Genomic DNA, 23,605 nt, shown 5'->3' on the forward strand with positions numbered 1-23,605 from the left:
AATCAACATTTCACTACCCATAGGCAATTAAAACTCAAAGCCTTACAAAAAAAAAAAAAAAAAGGAACCCAAACTTATTTGGTCCCAAAGTGGCATGGAATTGTATCTGCCAGAAGTATCATTAAAATTTCTGCTTACTTGGTTCTAAACCTCTACCCATGTGCCAAAGTTAATAATGACTTTATCAGGCTTTCCTTACACCACCTGTTAGTTAAAATCATTAGCATTATTTTGAAAAGACCAGAAGCAACAAGAGGCGAACAGAGTTGTTACTCGGAGACATCTGTAAATGGCAATAGAATTTTTTTTTATTTTCTTTTTGTCGCTCTGCAAAATGTACCGGCAAACCGGATTTTCTGGCATGTGCTGGGTGGCCGACATTTTCCCTAGCAGGGGTCTCACACTTTCAAGATCTAAATGGATGTTAAATGACGGGGTTAAACGCCTGGCGGCTCTTTACCGTCAAATTAAATAGTGGTGAGAAGAGGCGGAATAACCTGATTCTCCTCCAGTCTACAACACGGAATGCCAGTCCCTCCGTTACCTCACCCCCGGCTGCGACCTCGGAGCGGGGCCCGCGGGCGCCCGGCCGCGAGCTAACCGCGCGCCGCAGGCTTCCGCCTCCCGGGCGGGCCCCCGCTCCCCGGCCCGCCTCTGCGTCGGGGACGCGGAAACCCCGTAGGAGCAGGGCGGGCGGGGAGCGGTGTTTGTCTCCCTGCTGCAATATTCTTCCGCCGCGAAGTAAAGAGTTCCAGCCCTCCTCTCGATCCTAGGATTTCCAGCGATCCTGCAAAGTCGAAAAACTATGAAATCTGTATTTTCTCATCGACTCGCTTAGGATTTCACCTGAGGTAATGACCTCAGGATCACAATTTTGCGGCTACCGATGAGAGACAAGTAAATTCCTCCGCAAGAAACGGGTTCCGGCCACGAGCCTATAAAAAACCGGTGGCGGGGTGCTACTGTCTTTTCAGTCGGGCGCTGAGTGGTTCTTCGGATCATGTCTGGTGGCTCCGCGGATTATAACAGGTATGGCGCCTTTCCGGTGGTGGTGTTGAATAGTGAAGGTTACGTAGCGTCAGAGATTGTAGTGGATGGCTTGGAGGCACGAAACTCCAGGTACATCGACGTTTCCTTGGGGTACTATGCCCCTATGTGCCCTTCGAGAAGCTTCCATGATGGGTTGGGCCCCGAGATGCGGGTAGAGAGAGCGAGGGCCCGGAAACGGAGTGTGAAGGGGGTCTTTTCTGACAAACGCATTAGAGGAAAGTGGCTGCTTCCCCTCCCAGTGCAGCAAGGTATACATTTAGTTTTAAAGCCCTCGTTCTGTGTAGTGTAACCCAGTCCCAAAGCTTTATTTGCCGCCAACGGCCCGAGTTGGGGGTCCTAGGCTGTAGCTGAGGGCGGTGGGTCGCTGCGGCGCGCACCCCGTGGCCCGAAGGCAGTGGGGCCTGGGCCTGCAGCTGGAGCGCCGGCGAACCGTTGGCATAGCCCTTTGCAGGCCCCTTCGCCGGCGTCAATCACCCCGGCTTGCGCAGAGTTAGGGGCGGAGCTCCTCGCGTGAAGCTCTCGCGAGACCCTCCGCTGCCGAAACGGGAGCATTTGGCGCTCTGGCCTAAGGGGAAGGGGGCTGATTAGTATTTGTGGGCCTGCTTTTACAGTTGTCCACAGCCCTGAACCTTGGGGAAGGCCCACGGTTCCTAATGCGCCCTGCAGCATCTGCTTCGTTTGCTCTTTTAAGACTACACGTGTAGGGAGGGCATTGACAAAGTTTGAAAAGGTTAAGGTGGCTTGGGAAAGGGATGTTGCCTAACGCGGTGTTCTTGTCAGCAGAGAACATGGAGGACCAGAGGGAATGGACCCCGATGGTGTCATCGAGGTAAGAAATGGGTGTGGATTTTTTAAGGTCTTGAAAGGTGAGTGTCTTCATCTTACTTAATTGTTTTGTAATTTTTTTTAACTTAACAGAGCAACTGGAATGAGATTGTTGATAACTTTGATGATATGAATTTAAAGGAGTCTCTTCTTCGGGGCATCTATGCTTATGGTTTTGAGAAGCCTTCAGCTATTCAACAGAGAGCTATTATTCCCTGTATTAAAGGTAAAAGAAAACTCTTGGCATTTAAAAAGAATTCACTGTTCTACCTTGATGTAGACCATAAAAAAGGGAAAAGTAACCTCTGGGGGACTACTAGCACCTATTTGTATTCCTTAAAAGTGAAATGATGGCAAACATCTTTCGGGACTGACCTGAAATGAAGAAAATACTCATTGCTGATCACTTGAATATTGGGCATAATTCATGTTCCAACTGGAATACATGGTGTGAAGTAGAAGTGACGATTTGATGTGGGATCGGTAAATATGTATCCTACTTTTTTTAGGGTATGATGTGATTGCTCAAGCTCAGTCAGGTACTGGCAAGACAGCCACATTTGCTATTTCCATCCTGCAACAGTTGGAGATTGAGTTCAAGGAGACCCAAGCACTAGTATTGGCCCCCACCAGAGAACTGGCTCAACAGGTATTGATAGTGTAGTTCGAAAAAACTGCTTGCGTGTTGCATAGGTTTCAGGTTTCACAACTGTCAAGAATTTAAAACAGCTTAAATTGGTCCTTTCAGAGCCCTCCTTTTTAAATTGTCCATGCATGCAGGGAGTTTTTGTTCAAAGTTAAGCAGGAAATGTGTGTGTAGGTATGTTTTACTAGGGTTGTATACCAAAAGATTGTGAATCCAAAGCTTTCTGTTTAGGGTGAACTAGATTTGTACCTGTTTTTTAATTTGAATGCAGTTGTGCAACATGAAAACTGCAGTGACATGTTACCATTTGACTGTCTCAGTAGTTTGTGATGCATCTGTTGCATGCTATGTTTCCAAAGCTCACTGCTGTATTGGCTTTGAAGTAAACCTTTCTAATAAAGCTGTAGGCTTTATTAAGGTTAAGGCACCATACCCTGTGGGAGAAATCAATATTTGCCCAAGCTGTAATTACATTCATTACTTGATTCACTGTTTACACCTTACACAGTGAAGAATAATGTAGGAAATGTTACTTAATTACTTGATATCTGTGTCAGCAGGATCCAACTTATGACAGGGCACAGACAGAAAAGAATTGTACCTTGAAGTAGTTAGGTCAATCTGCATTTTAAGCTTGGAAGTAGTTCTGTGCTATGCATGCATACAAGCTGTTGACAGACCAAAAACTTGCCATTATGCTTTGGAAGTTAGTCACGGTATATACTTTTACAGGACAATAATTAATTTTTAAAATTTTTTTAGATCCAAAAGGTGATTCTGGCACTTGGAGACTATATGGGAGCAACTTGTCATGCCTGCATTGGTGGAACAAATGTTCGAAATGAAATGCAAAAACTGCAGGCTGAAGCACCACATATTGTTGTTGGCACACCGGGGAGAGTGTTTGATATGTTAAACAGAAGATATCTTTGTAAGTATTATCTTAATATGGTTTATTTTTACTATTAGACTCAAATTCATTAATGGAGAGATGATACAATATGACTTTGTTATTAACAGCTCCAAAATGGATCAAAATGTTTGTTTTGGATGAAGCAGATGAAATGTTGAGCCGAGGGTTTAAGGATCAAATCTATGAGATTTTCCAAAAATTAAATACAAGTATTCAGGTAAGCTTTATTTCACTCTTCAGAGGTTTTGTTTAAGGCAGGTACAGTTACAATATAACTGAAGTGTTTTATTGTCGTTCCCCCTGCTTAAAGCATTTGATACATTACTATCTCTGTCTAGTTCATTCCATGATAAGACAAGAGACGCTTGGTGTCAAACATTATTCTGTTTTTTTTTTTTGTTGTTCTTTTTGTGCTATCTATTTCCGTGACAACATTTTTTTCCCTCTCTAAGGTTGTGTTGCTTTCTGCCACAATGCCAACAGATGTGTTGGAAGTGACCAAAAAATTTATGAGAGATCCAATTCGAATTCTGGTGAAGAAGGAAGAATTGACCCTTGAAGGAATCAAACAGTTTTACATTAATGTTGAAAGAGAGGTAATTTTGTCTATTGTTACGAGAGATTTTTACCTTCTTGTATAAGCACTGTGCTAAAATTGCAGAAGCTAGGATCATATCTTGGTTTTTGCAATAATGCTAGCAGAGTACACACAAGAAGAAAATTAACTGCACTGGATCCTAAAAAGACTGGGGTGGACCTCTTTCTTAATGTCCAGTGTCCTTTGTCTTAAGATTTGGTGCAACATATATTACACAGACTTATGGAAAGAATTTCTAACGAACAGTAGAAATCTAAGTTTGTTTCTTTCTTCTTTGAAATGCTTTAGGAGTGGAAGTTGGACACACTTTGTGACTTGTACGAGACACTGACCATTACGCAGGCTGTGATTTTTCTCAATACAAGGCGCAAAGTGGACTGGCTCACTGAAAAAATGCATGCCAGGGACTTCACAGTTTCTGCTCTGGTAAGAGATGTTCTTAGTAATCTAAACATTGAATATTCATTTTTAAGCAGGATTCAGACTACAATATAGCTGTTAAGTGCTGTGTTGTCGTTCCCCCTGCTCAAAATAAAGTTGTTTCTTACCTATACCTGTCTGCTATACCCCTATAGCAGCCAGGGACGCTTGGTCTCATACATGTTCATAAAATTAAATGTTGACCTGACTGGTGATTCTTGAATTAAGGTTTTTTTCATTTGCAGCATGGTGACATGGACCAGAAAGAGAGAGATGTTATCATGAGGGAATTCCGATCAGGGTCAAGCCGAGTTCTGATCACTACTGACTTGTTGGTAAGTATATATGTACTTTGCTGTTTTTTAAGTAATATACCAAGAGTTAATATATTTGGGAAGGTTTTTTTAATAGCCTTTACCAGATTGGGCTGTTTGGGAGAAAAATAAAAGACCACGCTCCACAGTGGGCTATACCGCTTTGTATAGTTCATTACTATTTTGTGGCCTACATTATATAGGCATCTCCCAGTGTTTTTGAATAGGACTCTGAAATATACACTGTTTTATTTCAGGCTCGTGGGATTGATGTGCAACAAGTGTCTTTGGTTATAAACTATGATCTACCTACCAATCGTGAAAACTATATTCACAGGTGAGAACATCTTGACTTTGTATATTGGTGAAATAAATTCATATTTCTTTTTTTATATGAAAGGCACTGTCATCAGGGAATAGTCAGTAAAGATAGTAACAGATGTAATTTACATTGTACTTGGGAAGATTGGTCAGAACAAAGTGGGAAAACTTGTACTCTTTGGCCCAGTTTGTGCACATATAATACTGAACAGGTTGCTTTAGATCTGTTGGTTGTCTTAGCGTATGTTTGAGCTTTATTTTTAGTGATGCTCTTTGTCCATGTGCTTTTTCTTGGTGATTCTATAATTGGGATTTTTCTTGGTGTCGCCTGGTAGCAATTTGAGTGATCCCTGGTTTAGTTATAGTGGCTTTATCCCTAAATAAATTGAATTGTACTTTGTTATATGATGTAAAAAAAGACTTTTTAAAAAATACAGGAGTCGATAGCAGCAGTTGATGACGAGATGGCGCTCAGAAACGGCGTTGACGTAATTTAGGACGTGGAATCATAAGCGAAACAGCACACTGTTTGAATAAAGAGCGAGTCGGTATTTATATTTGTTTTTCTTTTGTCATGATTATTTGATATTTTAAGTTGCTCCAGCCAAGGCATTTTGTATGTTAGCATTTGTTAGGGAGCATTAGGTGGTTGTATTGTCTGGTTTCTATAGGAAGGTAGAGAGCTGTTTTGGAGGTAAACACGTTTGAGTAATTTTGAGTATAACGTGTGAAAGAAACTGAGCAAAAAAAAAAAAAAGCAGTGATAAGTTTGGGTTACCATACCAAAATTAGTTTTCCCACTGGAAAAAAAGTTGTGAGTTTTAGAAAATAGTTAACCTTGCAGCATTTGTATTTACAGTTTACAGTTCCAGAAGTGCGTCGAAATGGATTACATAACTGTTCTCTTTGTTTTATTCCTGGTGTTTACATCTGTCCCAGGCTGACAACTGCTCTTGGCTGGCCCACTTTGGTATGGGCTTTAATTTCACTACCCCAAACACAATACTTGTCATCTGCTTTATAATAATGCTCAAGACGCCTGATAAAATCTCATTTTGCAGCCAGACAAGCCTTGAATCCTTTTGGCACTAACTGCAAAGGAAGATTTTTTTCTCTAGATATTGATTTAGCAGCTAGTGCTCCAATTAGAAGCACGATAACCTTGATAAGTAAACAGCAGCTGATGGTTAACAAGTGGATCCTCATGTTCAGTAGTTCATAAAAGTATGCAAGAAGTAATTTTCTGATTGCTGGTTTCTTTCTCTTATACAGAATTGGCAGAGGGGGTCGATTTGGGAGGAAAGGTGTGGCTATAAACTTTGTTACTGAAGAAGACAAGAGGATTCTTCGTGACATTGAGACTTTCTACAATACTACAGTGGAGGAAATGCCCATGAATGTGGCTGACCTTATTTAATTCCTGGGATGAGATATATTTGAATGCAGTGCTCGCTGTTGCTGAATAGGCGATCACAACGTGCATTGTGCTTCTTTGGGAATATTTGAATCTTGTCTCAATGCTCATAACGGATCAGAAATACAGATTTTGATAGCAAAGCGACATTAGTCGTGAGCTCTTGTGAGGAAAGTCATCGGCTTTATCCTCTTTAGAGTTAGACTGTTGGGGTGGGTATAAAAGATGGGGTCTGTAAAATCTTTCTTTCTTAGAAATTTATTTCCTAGTTCTGTAGAAATGGTTGTATTAGATGTTCTCTATCATTTAATAATATACTTGTGGACTAAAAGATATAAGTGCTGTATAAAATCAGCCAATTATGTTAAACTAGCATATCTGCCTTTATTGTGTTTGTCATTAGCCTGAATAGAAAGGCCTTTAAAATTGATTTTTTTTTTTTTAGAAAGCATTTGAATGCATTTTGTTTGGTATTGTATTTATTCAATAAAGTATTTAATTAGTGCTAAGTGTGAACTGGACCCTGTTGCTAAGCCCCAGCAAGCAATCATATCCTAGGTAGGGTGAAATCCCCAGTAAAATTGCCATATTGCACATGTCTTAATGAAGTTTGAATGTTAAATAAATTGTATATTCACTTTAAAGATGCTCTGGCCATTTTATTTTCTCAAAACCTTTTATTTACAAAAGTCATTTTATTCACTTTAACAGTTCTGAGTTAATTGCTGCATCAGGGTTGCACACAGGCTAATCAATTGCAGGTGTTCATCAGCGCCATCTGCTAAGCATTTATCAACTTCCTACGAGAAATAATTTTAAAAAAGTTGGTAAACAACAAACTATCCTCAGATAAATAATCTAGGGTAATCATGGTATGTACTCACCGCAAGCTTTTCTGTAATGATGGACTTCTGTTTGTCAGAAAGGTTATCATTTTCTACAACCACATCATGGAGTTGATTTATAAGTTGAGTGGCTGCATGACCCTCATCTATCAATTCCTGTGTAACAGAAAAAATTGTTACGGTAAGATCACTTAAATTTTACCCCAAGTTTGGTAACTGGTTTTACCTTCACTACAGCTTCCAGTTTATCAAAGGAGCCACTCTGACATGCAGCAAATATTCCATCAATTGCCTCAGCTGGTATGACCTAAAAGGTATAAAAAAAAGATCATTTCAGTATAGATTTCATACTTAGAATAGTGAGGTGGCCTATGTGTGCAAAAGGAGTTATCCTCATCTTCCCAACTGATGAACTCTTGTGAAGAAGAAACTTGGAACAAGAACAGCAGTACTCTGGTCAGTGGGTGAGTGAGGGTACCCACCCTTTTCCTGATCCTTAAGGGCCTCAGGGAAAGCAGTTTTCTGAAAAATGGGAATGATGTTTTGAATGTATCCATGGATTTACCCTACTGCAGATGGAAAATATTTGAAAAGTTTGCATGTGCCCTGAATTTCCCTAAACAATATAAAAACTAGCACAAAGAAAGGTGAATACAATTGATTACATGTGAACATTACATAATTTGCATAAAGGATTTGAATGAACTTTCTTGGGTTTTTTGTGGGGGAAGGGCTGTTCTGGACTCAATCCCCCACAGATATTAAGGGATAACAGGGTGCTTTAACAGAATACCTAATGTGCCTAATGCTATACCTTTTATACTTAAAAATCGAATAATGTACTTGATGAACTGAAAAATCAGCGTTACCTCCTCTAGTATCCTGGTACCCAGTTTATTCCCATATTACATATTCTAGTGTACATAATAGCACCATAAATATCTGGGCAAAATTTTCAAACAGCCACAAATAAAACAACTATAATGAATTTATCTAGTTTCTTACCCCAGCAATGTCTGTGATCACTTTTTCCATGACTTCCTTTCCACCTGTTAATCGAGTAGCACTTTGAAGAAATGTAATGGCTTTCCTTAAGTCTCCCTCTGATACTTTAACTAGATAAGCTATTCCCTGAAAAGAAAATAGGGGGGTTTTTTCATTTTTTTTTTTTTTTTTTTTTGTGTGTGTGTATGTGTGTAGTGGGGATTCAATCAAGAGGCTCTTCATCCCTGAGCTCCATCTCCAGCTCTTTTTCATTGTTTGAGATAGGGTCTCAGAAAGTTGCCCAGACTGGCTGGCTTTGAAGTTGAGATCCTCCTGCCTCAGCCTCCCTAGTTGGTGGGAATAAACTATGATGACCAGAGAGCCTTTTGATTTTAATGAAATCCATATTTATCCTATTTCCTGGATCACAGAAAATAAGCAAAGGAAATTCAAATTATGGTTGAGTTCTGAGTAAGGACCTTATCACTTGAAGTGTATTATTAGACTATTTGTTGCAGTATTTGTCTTGTATATGTGACCTCAGTTTTGGGTGTCTGAAAGAAATTAGCTTAAATAATTTAACAGTAGTAAACCTTTAACTCCTAGACATTCCAACTGTTGCTCATCTAGCTTCAGTTTGCCTGAAAAATATAGTAGGGTCAAAGTGATAAATTTCTTTCCAGACCTCTTCATGGACATTCATCAAAGGAATTACTTACCTCATTACTAATTTTGACATTTTCCTTCTCAGCAATGTCTAGTAATCGCTGCTGTTGAGTTTTATCTGATAAAGGCTTGAAGCGGAATTTTGAACATCTAGAGGTCAAGGGTTCAATTATTCTACAAAAGAATGAGAGGGAAAAAAAACCACTATTAAGAACAAATCAAGATGGAATGTTAATGCAATCTTTAAATCAAAATAAAATTGCCTTACAAGTGGTATCAACAACTATATTTGAAGTGATATGCTGATTACTCTGATCCATTACATGTATATATGCAGAAAAATGTCACGTTAGCCCATAAATATGTTCACTTTCTACGTGTCAATTAAAAAAATAGACTGGCCAGGCATGATGGTGCATGCCTGTAATCCCAGAGGCTGGGGGGGTGGGTGGGGCTGAGACAGGAGGATCACTGGTTCAAAGCCAGCCTAAGCAACCTCAAAACCTCGAGGCACTAAGCAACTCAGTGAGACCCTGTCTCTTGAGTGTCCCTGAGTTCAATCCCCAGTACCAAAATAAATAAGACTGCCTAGCATCTACAGGGAAACATACATACCTACTAATATAGTTGCAGATGAGACAGAAACGTGTGGTTTTAGACTCTTTCTCCATAGTTCGTCTTAAAGCTGCCTGAGCAGCTGAGGTCATGGAATCAGCTTCATCCAATATTACAATCTTAAAAGGAGGACATGGCTTCCCACTAAATTGGAGAAACACATAGGAATCAGATTTTAGCATGTATTGTTTTTAACAGCTTTGCTGATATATACATACACTTCACCCAATTAAAGTATACAATGTTTTTTAGTATATGGTAGTCCCCAGTGGATGTCTGAAATTGGAGTATTAGTCCATACACACCATGTTTTTTTCCCCTATACTTACATAGCTATGGTGAAGTTTAATAGGCATAAGAGATCAGTAGTATTTAGCAACCCATTTCTTTCCAGACCTCTTTATGGGTATTCATGAGGCCAGCCAATAAAATGAAATAATTTTATCAAATCATCAATATATATTTAGTGATTGCCAGCATCACTCTTTTTGTGTTTGGAGGGTATTACGTGTTACTTGAACACAAATTCCATGATATTGTGACAGTTCTGATAACCAAGATGGCGACTGAGTGACTAATAGGTGGAATGCACATACAGCGTGGACATGACATGCTGTATAAAGGAATGAATGATTCATGTACCAGGCAGGACAGAATTGAGATTTCATCACACACACTACTTGATGGCTTGTAGTTTGAAAATTGTTTATTTCTAGAATTTTCCATGTAATATTTTCAGATCACAATTGACCACAGGTAACTCAAATTACAGAAAGTCAAAACAGTGTGCAGTGGGGGCATTACCATGTTCACGAATTGTACAACCATTACCACAGTCTAAATTTACAATATTTTTACACCCAAAGAAATCTTGTATCCATTAGGAGTCACTCTTATCGTCCCCCAAATCTGCCAGCTCTAGGCAATCACTATTGTACTTTCTGAACTATTTATCCATTAATCATTTGGATATTTGGGTTTCCATGTTTTGGTTATTAGGAATAATGTTATGGATTTTATTCACATTTTTGAGCAGTCATGCATTTTCATTTTTTTTATGGGTTATGTACCTGGGGTAGAACTGCTGGGTCACATGATAATTCTGCTTAACTTTTAGAAGAACTGCCAAACTGTTTTCCAAGAGACTTTATTTTACATTCCATCTAGCAATGTATGAAGTTTATAATTTCTCCACATCTTTGTCAACAACTTATTCTCAATTTAGAATAATTTTAGCCAGGTAGTAGGTATAAAGTAGGATTTCATCATGGTTTTGATTTTTATTTGCTTAATGATGTTGAAGAGCATTGTTTTCACATTTTTAAAAAATATTTATTTACTTGCAGATGAAAACACAATATATTTATTTTTATGTGGTGCTGAGGCTCGAACCCAGTGCCTCACACATGCAAGGCAAGCACTTTACCACCGGGCCCCAGCCCCAGCCCCAGCCCCTGTTTTCACATCTTAAAGGCCATTTGTATAGCTTTTTTTTTTTTTTTAAATTGAGAAATGTGTATTTGGATTCCTTTACCCATTTTTTAGTTGGGTTATTACTGTTATTTGGCATTGTGAACTGAACTAAGAGCTATATTCTGTTTTTTTAATTTTGTTTTGAGATGAAGGTCCTGCCAAGTTGCTTAGGCTGGCCTCAAACCAGTAATCTCCCTGCCTCATGATCCTGAGTTGTGCTGGGCTATTATTGAGTTTTAAGAATTCTTTATCTATATTAGTCATTTATTAGAGATAGAGTTGAAAGAAAAAAAAATTAGTCATTCACTTTCTACAAATTTTAAAGTGTTCTGATGTAAAATTTAACTCTGCCACCTAAGCTCTGTGTGCTTCAGGCATGACAGTCATATTTTAATTACCAATAGTGTTTCTTTTCACTCTAAAACTATCCCAGTTTCAAAGAAATTTTGTGGTAACTCAAGCTATGAAATATACACTAAACTAAAGAGTTTATCTGACAAGGGAGGTAACTTGTTTTCTAACATAATTATAAAAGTTAAAGAAGCTCAAAATTTGGCAGGACATTTATTGTCTTAGTCCATTTTGTGTTGCTACAAAAAAGCAAAACCCTGGGCAATTTATAAAGAAAATAGATTTATTTCTGTCAGTTCTGGAGGCTAGGAAGCCCACAATTGAGGGACTGTATGTATCTGTTGAGGGCTGTCTTGTTATAACATGGCAGAAAGCATCAAATGGCAAGACAGAGGCTGCTTACGCGATCTCGCTTCCTCTTATAAAGCCACTGATGTCATCAATGGGAGCCCTGCCCTCTCATCTATTCTCCTAACTATCTCCCAACATTTCACCTCCGAGTACCATTAACATTAGAATTTGAAGATTGTTTCAACATATAAACTTTTGTGTGGCATATGCAGACCACAGCCTACATTTAAAACAAATAAAATTACATGCCATGGAGAAGGGAAGGCAAGTTTACTTACTCTGAACGACTTCCTGACACAGTTAATTGAGCAAAATTTTTCACCTTCTCTCGAACTACTTGTATTCCACGTTCATCAGATGCATTTAACTCAAGAACTCTTAATCGAAACAGTTCAGGCCTATTTAAATATGAACAAATATACAATAAATATGAAATATTAACACTGCAAATAAATATGAACATAAATATGTTCATAAATATGAACACTGTAGACCATTCAAGTAACCTAGGCCTATCACATTTTAACATTTGAACATTGAAATAGTTTAAAATCCACCTAGTATGCAAAATACATAGAAGGTATGTGAGCAAGTCTGTGTTCTTTCTTTTTCAGAGTCATGTAGTTAACAAGTTAGCTTTATTCATGCATTAAAAAAAAACGCTACATAAGAAAATATGTAAAATTTTAGTCCTCTTGATATAGTATAATAATTATTTTGCCATGTTATAAGAACCAATGTAACCTGGGCGTGGTGGCACATGCAGCTTGGGAGGCTAAGGCAGAAGGATCAAGAGTTAATAAAGCCAGCCTCACCAAAAGTGAGGTGCTAAACAACTCAGTGAGACTCTGTTTCTAAATAAAATTCAAAATAGGGCTGGGGATATGGCTCAGTGGTCAAGTGCCCCAGAGTTTAATCCCCGGTACCGAGGAAAAAAAAAAAAAAAAAAAGAACCATTGTAAATGTTATTTAATGGTTATATAATAATTACTTACTGGATTTACTTAACATACTTAACTGTTAGAATTCTTGATACTTGAGCACTTTTCAAATCATTTCCAGAGTGTAGCTTATTATAAGGAAAGTCACTGGATTAAAACATGAGCAGGTTTTTTTTTTTTCCTCTGTCTGTGTGTGTGTGTGTGTGTGTGTGTGTGTGTGTGTAGCTTGAGATCAAACCCAGGGCCTTGTACATGCTGGATAAGTGTTCTACCATTGAACTATATACACCCTCAGCCTTAACATGAACAGTTGCCCCCCACCCCAGTACTGGGGACTGAACTCAGGACCTGGTGCATGCTAGGCAAGTACTCTCCACTGAGCTACCTCCCTAGCTCTGGCATGAACAGTTAGATGAGTTTTTAAAAAATTACTAACAGTAGTATACGCTTACTATGGAGAAATCAAAAGAAAATAAAAATACCTGGCATGCCCCGTCAAACCACTGGTCTGAAACTACCCTCTAGTCTTTTCTCTACATATATTTTAAATTAAAAAAACAAAACAAAACAACAACAACAAAAACAAGACTGGCTAGAGGTATAGCTCAGTGGTAGAGTGTGTACTTAGCATGTATGAAGAACTGAGCTCAATCTTAAACACCACCCCTGCATCCCACAAGAGATTTAGTTTTGTTTTTATTTTTCCCAATTGAAGCACCAAGTAACACAGTGAGACCCTGTCTTTAAATAAAATACAAAATAGGGCTCGGGATGTGGCTCAGTGGTTGAATGTCCCTGAGTTCAATTCCCAGTATCAAAAAAAAAAAAAAAAAAATCTGAGAAACAAAAGTTGCTGGTCTAAGCTGGGTGTGATGGGGCATCCTTGTATTCCAAGCTACTAGGGAAGCTGAGGCAGGAGGATCCCCAGTTTGAGGCCAGCCTGGGCAACTTAGCGAGACCCTACCTCAATATAAAAAAATATAAGAAAGTCTGGGCAGTGGTAGAGCATCCATGGGTTGAATCCTCAGTAATGAAAAAAGAAAGTTGTCATCTAATAAATCTAAGGCTATAGCAGCTTCTTCTTTTGTCTTCCCTTACACTGTGACACAATTATCCTTTCATGTTTGGTGTTTCAGAGGCAACTATTATTTTCATATGTAGGATTTCTGATGTACCCCATGGCTATAGGCCTAATAAAAAATTCTGGGTAAATTCAAGACAGCCTTTGTTATGTTTGTGCATGTTTCACTATATTTAGATGCAGGCCACTATCAATACACATTTTGTATATGTATTACATAAGGTAAAAAATATGTGAGAACTGCGAGGGACTGCTTTTTATTGAGATACTAATTTATTAGACAAATTGCTCAAAACTACAAGGCGTCTTAAATAGCTGATATCTGAGCTCATTGTTTCACAGCAAGAGGAAGTGGCTTTGAAATTATTACCGTAGTACAATATGTACTACAGTTAATTTTATGTAGTTAGAATTAATTACTGCATCTTGACATTTGTTTACATTTCTGACTTTGAATAGCATTATATACAAATTGTGTCTGTACACATAAGTTTTGACACATTTTTAAATTTAGATTTGTGTATATTTTATGGTAGTAATGACAAAATAGACTGTTATTGACATTTTATGCATTTATGACATGCCCTTTTCTTAAATTTTTCAATATTTACAGATTACATGATTCTTCAAGTTTTTCCAAATTTTTGCAAATCTTCAAAAAAAGATACATATAATTATACCTATATAGTTCAAATCCAAGTGGTTGAAGGGTCAACTGTCCATCTATTAACTCCTCTAGAAGAGTTGACTATACCAGTTAGTCAAACAAGGAAGAGGAATCGAAGAAGAAATGTCACAGGGAGACTTTTCTGGTGTACCTGGAATTAAACTCCATCAACTACCACTTACTCTGCTTACACTCAGGAGGCTTGAGGGCAGAAGCTCGCCTGGCTGGCCACTCAAGGCAGGGACTAAGAAATCCAGATCAGGGGCAACTCAAGAGGGGTGATGCAGAAAATAATAGCAGTTTCTATCTCAAAGATACAGATGAAGCATTACAAGGGTGCTTGTAATTAATGACCAGGGATAGGGTGGTCCTCTGGGCTCCAAAATCATAACAAAAAAGTTATAGAAAATAATTTAAAGAAAAAAAATCACAAGCTCCCTATGTTATAGTACATTCAAATATTTGAACAAAGTTCAGAATGCAGGTTACAAAAGATGTAGGTAGCTAATTTACTGGGGAGGAGGGGATGAATTGGGATTAATAAAAGTTCAGAAATAAAAATAAACCCAAGAACCTCACAGAAACTAAATGAAAATTTTTAGAGAAAAGTAGTACCAAAGATTTTTGGTGTCAAATCTTTAAAAAGGTGAGAGAGTGTTTGATTAAATTCAGCTTACCCAAAGAGTTCTCTAGCAGCTGCCAAAATGGTGGATGTCTTCCCAGTTCCAGGTGGCCCATAAAATAAGAGATTAGGTAGCTGTGGAAATTAAATTTTAACTTTTATCAATTGTATTCGGCACAAATAGATGAAATGATGACTGCAAATGTCTGTGGAACAGTTTAGTGATCTCCCTAGTAGAGAAGATACATGTGTGTAGCTATTAAGATTCCTTAATCTAACTGGTATCATAGTACTAACAGTTCTAAATACTGCTTTTTCATATACTATCACTTTTTTCCCCAAAGTATCTTTCTAATCTCTTAAATTGAACCAATATCTATGTTTCTTGTATTTATGACCTACTTATGTCTGAAGGGAATCTCAGGCTTTTGATTTCTTTGTTCAAGATTGGGTGAGATTTTATATAAAGATGTAGCTGTTTCAAAGGGGAAAGAGATCAAAAGGGTAATGGGATTTGGCCAATACTGAGGAAAAAGGACTGAAAAAGGCATACAAGAGCTTTGAATGAGAACAAAAATATTTAAACAACAACAAAAAAACCCCAAACATCTATAAAGCCCTAGACACTACACCACATCATGACTGTGTACCCTGTAGGGATGCCCACAAGAAAGGGAGAATTCATTAGAAGAAAGGATAAAATGAAATGACTAGCGATCTTCTTTTATACCTTTAATCTAGCTAGTTTGGCTCCTATCAACTAGGCAATTGATCTGTGGTAAAGATTAATAAATGTATTACATTTTAATGAGCTCCATTCTAAAACCATGCATTCTTTTTTGGGGTACCAGAGATTGAAACCAGGATCAATAAATCACTGAGCCACATTCCCAGCCCTTTTTTATGTCAGAGTCTCGCTAAATCCTTAGGATCTCATTAAGTTACTGGGGTTGGACTTCAATTTGCAATCCTCCTGCTTCAGCCTCGAAAGTTGCTGAAATTACAGGCATGAGTCACAGTGCCCAGCTGAAACTATACATTCTTCAGTAAGTCCTCTAAGGTAAGGAAATCATTACATACAGGACACTAGGAAGTAGTTTATTTGCTTTCATCTTTGCCTGACCACCCTGTCCATTAATTCTTCACCAAATCAAATATCACTGTGCTTGTTATTTAAACCTTATCACTGGCTTCACACTCTACTTAGGAAGAAACCACAAAGGGCTCGGGATATGGCTCAGAGGTTAAATGCTTGCCTAGCATGTGAAAGGCCCTGGGTTCAATCCTCAGCACAGCCCGCCTCACTTCCCTGGCAAAAAAGGGAAAAAAACAGACAAAAATCCACAAGCTGCTTACCATGACCTGTAAGGACTTCTATGACTTGCCCATCACCCTCACCTTCCAGGCTCCAGCTTTAATGGCTTCCAATAGCTAAGTATTTTCAGGCCTGGCAATATATTGTTCCCATGACCTAGAATCTGACATTACTCTTTTTTGCCTGGCAAACTCCTAATGCATTACAAGTTGGACATCTTCCCTCACCATCCAATCTAAAGTGGGCCTCCTCTCTTATTTGCTCACTTGTTTTTGTTGCATTTATTTCAGTTTACATTTATTTATGGTTATTTAATTGATGGTTTTAATTGTAAAATACCTAACTCCCTAGATGGTTTACTCAAAAAGACCAAGAATCTTATTTGTCCCAGTCACTTCTGTATCCTTAGCATCTACTATAGTTTTCAGTACAGTGAATACTACTACAGTGTTTACCAAATAAATCAAAAACCAACATACAGGTAAATATAATAATTAAAAGACTACTGATTGGGGGCTGCGGTTGTGGCTCAGTGGTAGGCCACTTGCCTAGCCTATGTGAGGCACTGGGTTCTATTCTCAGTGCCACATATAAATAATAATAAAATAAAGGTCCATCAACAATTAAAAGAAAGATTAAAAAAAAAGACTATTAATTGGTAACATATACCTTAAGATACAAACTATGAGGCTCTATTTAAAAGATAAAAAAAAACATTAAAAATATTCCTAGATTCCTTAGTTTTTAAGGTTATACCTGTTATTTTGATTGATGCATACCTCAACATTTGTAATGATTCATCCAAGTAATTAACTTATAACATACAATAATTTAAATTCTTTAAAACAGTAGAATTATCAAACCTTATATAATAGTCTGATATAAGTGGTACATTTAAGAACTGTGGAATATCACATCTTAAAACTGATTTTTTTTTTTTTTTGGGTGGGAACCAGGGATTGAACCCAGGGATGCTTAACCACTGAGCCACATCCCCACATCCCCTGCATTTTTAATTTTTTATTGTGAGACAGTTGCTTAGGGCCTTGCTAAGTTGCTGAAGCTAGCTTTGAACTTGCCATCTTCCTGCCTGAGCCTCTTGAGCTGTTAGGATTACAAGTGTGTGCTACTATGCCTGGCATAAAACTGATTTTGGAAAAAAAAAATTATTATAATTCTACCTTTGAAAGTAAATGAAGAAAGTATTTTTCTTTACTATTTAGAAGTTGAAAAATTATTTTTTGTTTTGTTTTGTAAAATTTGGTTTGAAAAGAAGCATTTTGGGTTTTTTTGTGGTACTGAGGATTTAATCCAGGGCCTTGTACTGTTCATGCTAGGCAAGTATTCTACCACTGAGTTATATCCCCAGTCCACAAAATATTAAAAAAGGGGTCACAAAACAAAGACCTTTATTCAATCTCAAGTCAAAAATTAAATCACAATCCTATAACATTTATTTAAAGAGCTGAAAATACTAGTAATTAAATTGGACCTATCTTGTGATGCAATTAAAATTGTACCACTGTGAAATTGTGAACCAAAACAAACACAATTAAAGAAAAGCTTTTAAATAGTTTTGTAACTGTAACTTCTTTCCAAAGGTGTACTGTAATACAGATTGAATGTCCATAATCTAAATTTCAGGCTCCAAAATCCAATCATTTTGAGTGTCAACATGATGCTACAAGTGTTTAGTTACCCTAAATACGTTATTTTTTTTCACTATCAGTGGAATGTCAATTTTTTTAAACTGTTAAGTGTGATGTATGAATAAATGTAGAAAATGATTGCTTATCAGCAGTATCTAAATTCAGAGTCAGGAATGACAGTGAAACCAAACAACCACACACTGTCTATGTGGGTGGATGATATGGTAACACTGTTGTTTCCTGATGGTTCAATGCACACAAACTTTGTTTCATACATGATAATTATTAAAGGTATTACATAAAATTACTTTTAGGGTTATGTGTATATAAAACATAAATAAATTTTGTATTTAGACTTGGATTCTATCCCTAAGATATTTCATTAGGTTTAAGACAAATATTCCAAAATTTTAAAAAAATTCAAAATCTAAAACATTTCTGGTTCCAAACATCTTGGATAAGGTATATTCAACCCACAGGGTAATTATAAGAGAACTATGGAAGCAAAAACCAAAGAACTTCATATTAAAAGCAGCCAGGTTTAAGGAAGTATATCTTGATTAACAAAACAAGCAATCCAACCATATCCTACTTTCATCTGTGACTTTCTTCATTGAGTTCTTAAAGTACGTGGGCACATCTTTATATACAATCTGAAATTTCTAATTCTTTACATGGGTTTATTTTGTCTCTGAATAATCTAAATGACAGGTTACTCAAGGATTATTTTACCTTATACATTACAGCTGGAGACAGAGAGCTTAAGCAGAATTAAATGCTCAATGATTTTATTTTTAATTTTTTGAACTGGGGATTAAACCTGTGGCACTCTATCACTGAACTAAGTCCCCAAATCTTTTTTATTTTTTGTTTTGAGGCAGGGTCTTGCTACAAGGCTTTGAACTTGCAATTCTCTTACCTCAGCCTCCCAAGTAGTTAGGATTACAGGCATGCAGCTTTAATGATTTTCTTATGCTGTAGTTCAAGCCAAATCGTAAAGTTTGAAAAGTGTGGCTCTTTATAACACATAACATTATCTATCAATTTCTTATTTATTTGGCTTGTTTATTGTCTCTTCTCACCAAAATAAAAGCTCATGAAAAAAGAAGCCCAGTCTGTTTTGTTCATGGTCTTTACTTACTTGAATACTCTGTAGCAATGCTACATATGACTGAACAGAAGATACTGTTATGGTTTATATCTTAAATCACTCCCAAAGATAGTATACTGGAGGCTTGGTTGCCAGCCTGGGGCACTACTGGGAGGCAGTGGAATCTTTAGGAGGTGGAGCCTAGTGGAAGGAAGTTAGGTCACTGGGAGCATACCTTGAAGGGAACATAGGGATCCCAGCCCCTTCTCTTGTAGCTTTCTGGCCACCATGAGGTGAGCAGCCTCCTCAGCCATGTACTTCCACCATGACATACTGTGCAGCCACAGGCCCAGAGCAATGTGGTCAAGCAACCACTGAAATCTCTAAAACTGTGAGCCAAACTAATCCATTCCTCCTGTAAATTGTTTATTTTAGGTATTTTTAACACAGCAATGGAAAGCTGCCTTATACAGATGCTTAATAAGCATTTGTTGAACTAACTGTTTGTACAGTTATCAAGGCATTGCTATACAGACTGGTATCTAATGAAGGCAAAAGGTTATAAACAAAGGAAGAGGGTGAATAAATTAATTCTTAAATTACCCAATGACATTGAGCATCATCTGGTACTCACATCAGCTCCTTCTAAAGATTTTTTCAACACTGCAACTACTTCTTCTTGGAAAGCAACTTCATCTACACATTTTGGGCGACTGAGGGGATGGAAGGAAAAAAAGTTATTTAGCATTGGTAGCCACAGAAAAGACTCAAGTGTTTCTTCTTTTAAAATACCAATAATAATTCTCATATATTGGGAATGAATTGGAAGAAGGTAGAAACCTCATTTGTATTTACCTTAAGTAATATATACTACAGAAGTAAAATAATTTTTTATCTCCCATCTGCACTGCTTGCAACAAGAATTAAGCAATGGGATTTTATTTTATATGCCACAAATGCCAACTGGATAAAAATTAAACGCTTGCCTAGAAAGTGTTATATTTTGACAAGATAAGATTATGAAGCTGATCTGAAAAGGGAGAACTATTTAATAATCTAAAGAAAGATAACTATGTTGGTTACATATATATACTTTAAAATGTGAATTGGCTAATGCCATTTTTTTCTTATTATCTAACTGTACCAAAAGGGCTAACAAAAACCAAGTTTAACCAATGTGAAGTATAAATTTCATCCTAAGTCATTAATTAGTGTTCTTAAGAAAAGCTAGAACAAAGTTATATATTCCCATCCCTGAGTAGACTTTGTGTTTAGTTAAGTAATCAAGTTTTTGATCCACATTTTCCTAATGAATAAGATTAATGCTAGGCAGGAATCATACCTCTATATATTACAAACCAGTGTCTCATGTTCAAATACTGCAAGTATTAGGCAGACAATGAGAGTGAAGAAAGCAGATGTACAGCAAGAAAAAAGATAATAAGGACTATGGCAAATTAAGGAACACATGACCTTCCCAAAATGAGAAGCAATACACAAGTCCATTTAATTGTCATTGAGATCTTGCAGCCAATGCTGCCTGATCTCCTGAGAAGCGGAAAATATAGATTTTTCCCACTAATAATTTTTTAAATAATAAAAAAAAAAAAAATCTAGATTTTTGGGCTGAGTGTGTAGCTTAGTGGTAGAGTGCTTGCCTAGCATGTGGCATGCTGGGTTCATTCCTCAGTATTGACAATTAAAAAAAAAAAAAAATCTTAAAAATCTAGATTTTTATAAGGAATGCTGGTACCAAACAAAACATATGAGTACCTTACTTGGCCAATAAATAATCTGCAAACCCTTAATAACTGAGGCTATATCAATCCATTCAATGGTTACAATGACTTCTTATAATATCATTTACTGATGAAAATTAAAATGCCATTTCAAGGGTTGTGATGCCAAAAATGTATAAACAAAATTAGACAATTTCCACCTACTAGTAATAAAAAAGGAACATTTGGGTTATTTGGATTTAAGTAGAATTCCTGACAGCCAGTTTGCAAAAACTGTTTTCTTCATTTCTGTATCCCAGCCCCCCAAACTACAAACTTTAGCTATCAAGATTTACCAAATAAGGGAATTAAACTAGGTCAGGTATCTTTCAATACCAAGATTCTGTGATTTATATAATTGGGTGATTTTCAAGAACAGCATCTAAACAAAATGAACTAATTTCCCCTCACATTTTAAAAAAAGAAATCAGAACAGATTACAGCAGTAATTTATTAGCTATTTCCACAAAAATATAAGCATTCTTACTATTTTTCCACCCATGGAACATGTTTGACTTTCTTGTTCTCACCACTGCTCCCTGCAGTGGCAGCTACTCCTCGATCCTTGGTTAATGGTGGTTTAGTACTGATAGATGTGCCTTTTAGAAATGCCTGCATGGTTACTTCACCCTGATGAAGTGCAAGACAATCAATCAATCAATAAAATAAGGCTTTCTTGAAATCATTAAGAGAAAGTTTAGCCTGAAAGCACAATTACCTTGTGCAAAGGCATTCATAAATACTTATTGTAAGAACATCACCCCATGCCCCAGGATGCTCTGAATGCTTTGTACTGAAGGTTACAAGGGACACAAAAGAGGCCAAAGTTCTTAAGGAACTTAGAATGTATTTATAATGAAAAAGTTACAGAACAAATACAAATTGCGTATCAGAAAAAATTTTAAGAATTCCAAATGCATTGATAAATATGACACCACTAACAGGCAAATTGTATATGGACTTCTACAGTTTCTTCCATTTCAGTTATGGGTGAGATCTAGCTACACCCTGAAATGGACTCTGCAATCAGAAGTGCTGGGACCACAAATGATAACCTTCACTGCTACTTCAGCCGAGCTCCACTCAATGATCTATTTCATTGGCAAAGCCGGTGTCCAATTAAAGAAGCCCCCCTCCCACCCCTGCCACGCCCATGGGGTAGGAAGAGTGGGGGACTCTTGTTAAAATGAAAATAGTTGTTTCTCTGTTAACATGTTCAATTGAAGAACCCAATACAGAAAAGCATGAGAAATCTAAAAAATTCAAATGAAGTCCCTTATATAGAAGATAGCTACTAACATTTGGGTAAATATTCTGCCAGGGTGTTTTCAGGGGGGCGAAAACCAAACAAAACACATCATTAGCCTGCCTGAAAATCCTTAGCATTAGTGGCAACTCTTTTTTTTTTTTTTTTTTCCCCACTGCTGTATGCCCTCCGTGTTTAGAACCGCACATGACAGATGCTCCATAACATTTGATGAATTAATTACCACCCGCAAGACGGGATTTTCCCTTCTGCAAAAGGAGCTAAGGCCTATCCCATAAGACAGCTGAGTTAAGAAAGAAAACTGCGAACTCTCAGCTCTGCATGGCACTGACTATACATTCAATAAAATAAATTATTAATATCTGTAAGCGGCCAAGGGTCTTAACGTCTTTAGACTATTTCATCCCTGCTACGGGCTGCTAAAAATAATACGGCCCAAAGCTGGGCTCTAAGAGACGCTTACACCGAAACCCCGTCTCGCTAAGGGATGCAGGCGTGGGTGGGTATGCGAGATGGAAGACCTCACAGGGGCATTACGGGACGGGCAGGGAAGGCAAGCTCCACATTTCACCCGCTGGTCACCTGCAAACCCTGTTTTCCGCGCGGGAACCGCAGAGCCTGGATCTTTCAGCCTCTCGTCACCGAAGCGAGTGGACTGCCGGCTCGTTCTGGGGTCTTCCGGAATGAGAAAAGGACGAGGTGGTGGCAAAGTCTCAGCTCTGTTCCTAATTCAGACAATAACGGGACCCGAAGACTTGCAGTAGGTGCAGTCTCTACAGTCGCCTCGGTTCCCGCCACGGAACGGCCGCGAAGGGCAGGGCGGGAGTATGCGCGCAGGACACGCGTCACTTCCGGCGGGACTCGCGCCGCTCGATGGGAACCCTTTGCGGATTGACACTTTAAGGCGCATCTTTAAGGCGACAGACGTTTCGAGAGGCATAGACTGGAACGGGCATAACTAAGGAGATGCGAATGAAATTTCACCCTGTCCTTTGCACCCACTCGAGACCGCCGGGTAAGGACACTTTAGTGCGACTGTCTCCAAATTAGTGGGTCCCGCGGACACGACGCTCTGGCGGGAAAGCGGCGCGCGGGCCGAGGGCCTGTAAACTTCATTTGTAGTCGTGGGGCATCTTGCCGGCGTTTCTGCGACGACACAGTTCGACTTGCAGCCTACTTTATCCCAAAGGACTGGGGTTGGGGAGCGTGGAGTAGATCTTTCGGCAGAAGAGGACACACTGTGGATCTTGTCCTTCGGTCCTTCTTGGTCACAGAACAAACCATTTGCCTTAAGGGCAGAGACATTTGAAGAAGGTGCGTATCTTGGCCTATTGAAGGTACGTGTAGTATGTGCCTCTTGGAGAGGAAGAGGATCCCCGAATGAGGGGTCCTCCACATTCCATGTCCAT

The 23,605-nt window shown here is 38.1% G+C and overlaps 2 protein-coding genes and 5 non-coding genes across 10 annotated transcripts; 6 read left to right on the forward strand and 1 right to left on the reverse strand.

Moving 5' to 3' along the window:
- The first annotated feature begins 924 nt into the window (after window positions 1-924).
- On the forward strand, window positions 925-7,145 carry Eif4a2 (eukaryotic translation initiation factor 4A2). 4 transcript variants are annotated; one of them, XR_003584954.2, is made up of 12 exons: window positions 955-1,029; window positions 1,831-1,879; window positions 1,969-2,101; window positions 2,385-2,524; window positions 3,284-3,452; window positions 3,542-3,651; window positions 3,887-4,030; window positions 4,321-4,458; window positions 4,698-4,787; window positions 5,024-5,103; window positions 5,525-5,635; window positions 6,360-6,412. XR_003584954.2 is itself a non-coding variant. In XM_027951446.2 (11 exons), the coding sequence occupies exons 1-11, from the start codon at window positions 1,001-1,003 to the stop codon at window positions 6,502-6,504; spliced, it is 1,224 nt and encodes a 407-aa protein (XP_027807247.1). In that variant the 5' UTR covers window positions 925-1,000; the 3' UTR covers window positions 6,505-7,145. The 4 variants fall into 4 exon arrangements, 2 of the variants coding, with proteins under 2 accessions (XP_027807247.1, XP_027807246.1); XR_011708321.1 differs by having other exon boundaries at window positions 5,525-5,631; XM_027951446.2 differs by lacking the exon at window positions 5,525-5,635 and having other exon boundaries at window positions 925-1,029; window positions 1,834-1,879; window positions 6,360-7,145.
- LOC114105199 (small nucleolar RNA SNORD2) lies at window positions 2,216-2,284 on the forward strand. Its single transcript, XR_003584967.1, has one exon. It is a non-coding gene; the product is annotated as a small nucleolar RNA SNORD2 (small nucleolar RNA).
- On the forward strand, window positions 3,687-3,813 carry LOC114105195 (small nucleolar RNA SNORA63). The gene has a single exon (XR_003584963.1). It is a non-coding gene; the product is annotated as a small nucleolar RNA SNORA63 (small nucleolar RNA).
- Window positions 4,062-4,241, forward strand: LOC114105198 (small nucleolar RNA SNORA81). Its single transcript, XR_003584966.2, has one exon. It is a non-coding gene; the product is annotated as a small nucleolar RNA SNORA81 (small nucleolar RNA).
- LOC114105194 (small nucleolar RNA SNORA63) lies at window positions 4,503-4,634 on the forward strand. The gene has a single exon (XR_003584962.1). It is a non-coding gene; the product is annotated as a small nucleolar RNA SNORA63 (small nucleolar RNA).
- On the forward strand, window positions 4,824-4,963 carry LOC114105196 (small nucleolar RNA SNORA4). Its single transcript, XR_003584964.1, has one exon. It is a non-coding gene; the product is annotated as a small nucleolar RNA SNORA4 (small nucleolar RNA).
- On the reverse strand, window positions 7,140-22,999 carry Rfc4 (replication factor C subunit 4). The gene is made up of 11 exons (XM_027951449.2): window positions 22,779-22,999; window positions 21,417-21,559; window positions 19,786-19,864; window positions 15,153-15,232; window positions 12,065-12,184; window positions 9,612-9,755; window positions 9,050-9,170; window positions 8,352-8,477; window positions 7,573-7,653; window positions 7,386-7,502; window positions 7,140-7,301 (listed from the first exon to the last, which is right to left on the reverse strand). Exons 2-11 carry the CDS (start codon window positions 21,545-21,547, stop codon window positions 7,206-7,208), a joined length of 1,095 nt encoding a protein of 364 aa, XP_027807250.2. The 5' UTR covers window positions 21,548-21,559; window positions 22,779-22,999; the 3' UTR covers window positions 7,140-7,205.
- Between the last annotated feature and the right edge of the window lie 606 nt (window positions 23,000-23,605).

Source organism: Marmota flaviventris, chromosome 8, assembly GCF_047511675.1.
Source record: "Marmota flaviventris isolate mMarFla1 chromosome 8, mMarFla1.hap1, whole genome shotgun sequence".
NCBI lineage: Eukaryota > Metazoa > Chordata > Mammalia > Rodentia > Sciuridae > Marmota > Marmota flaviventris.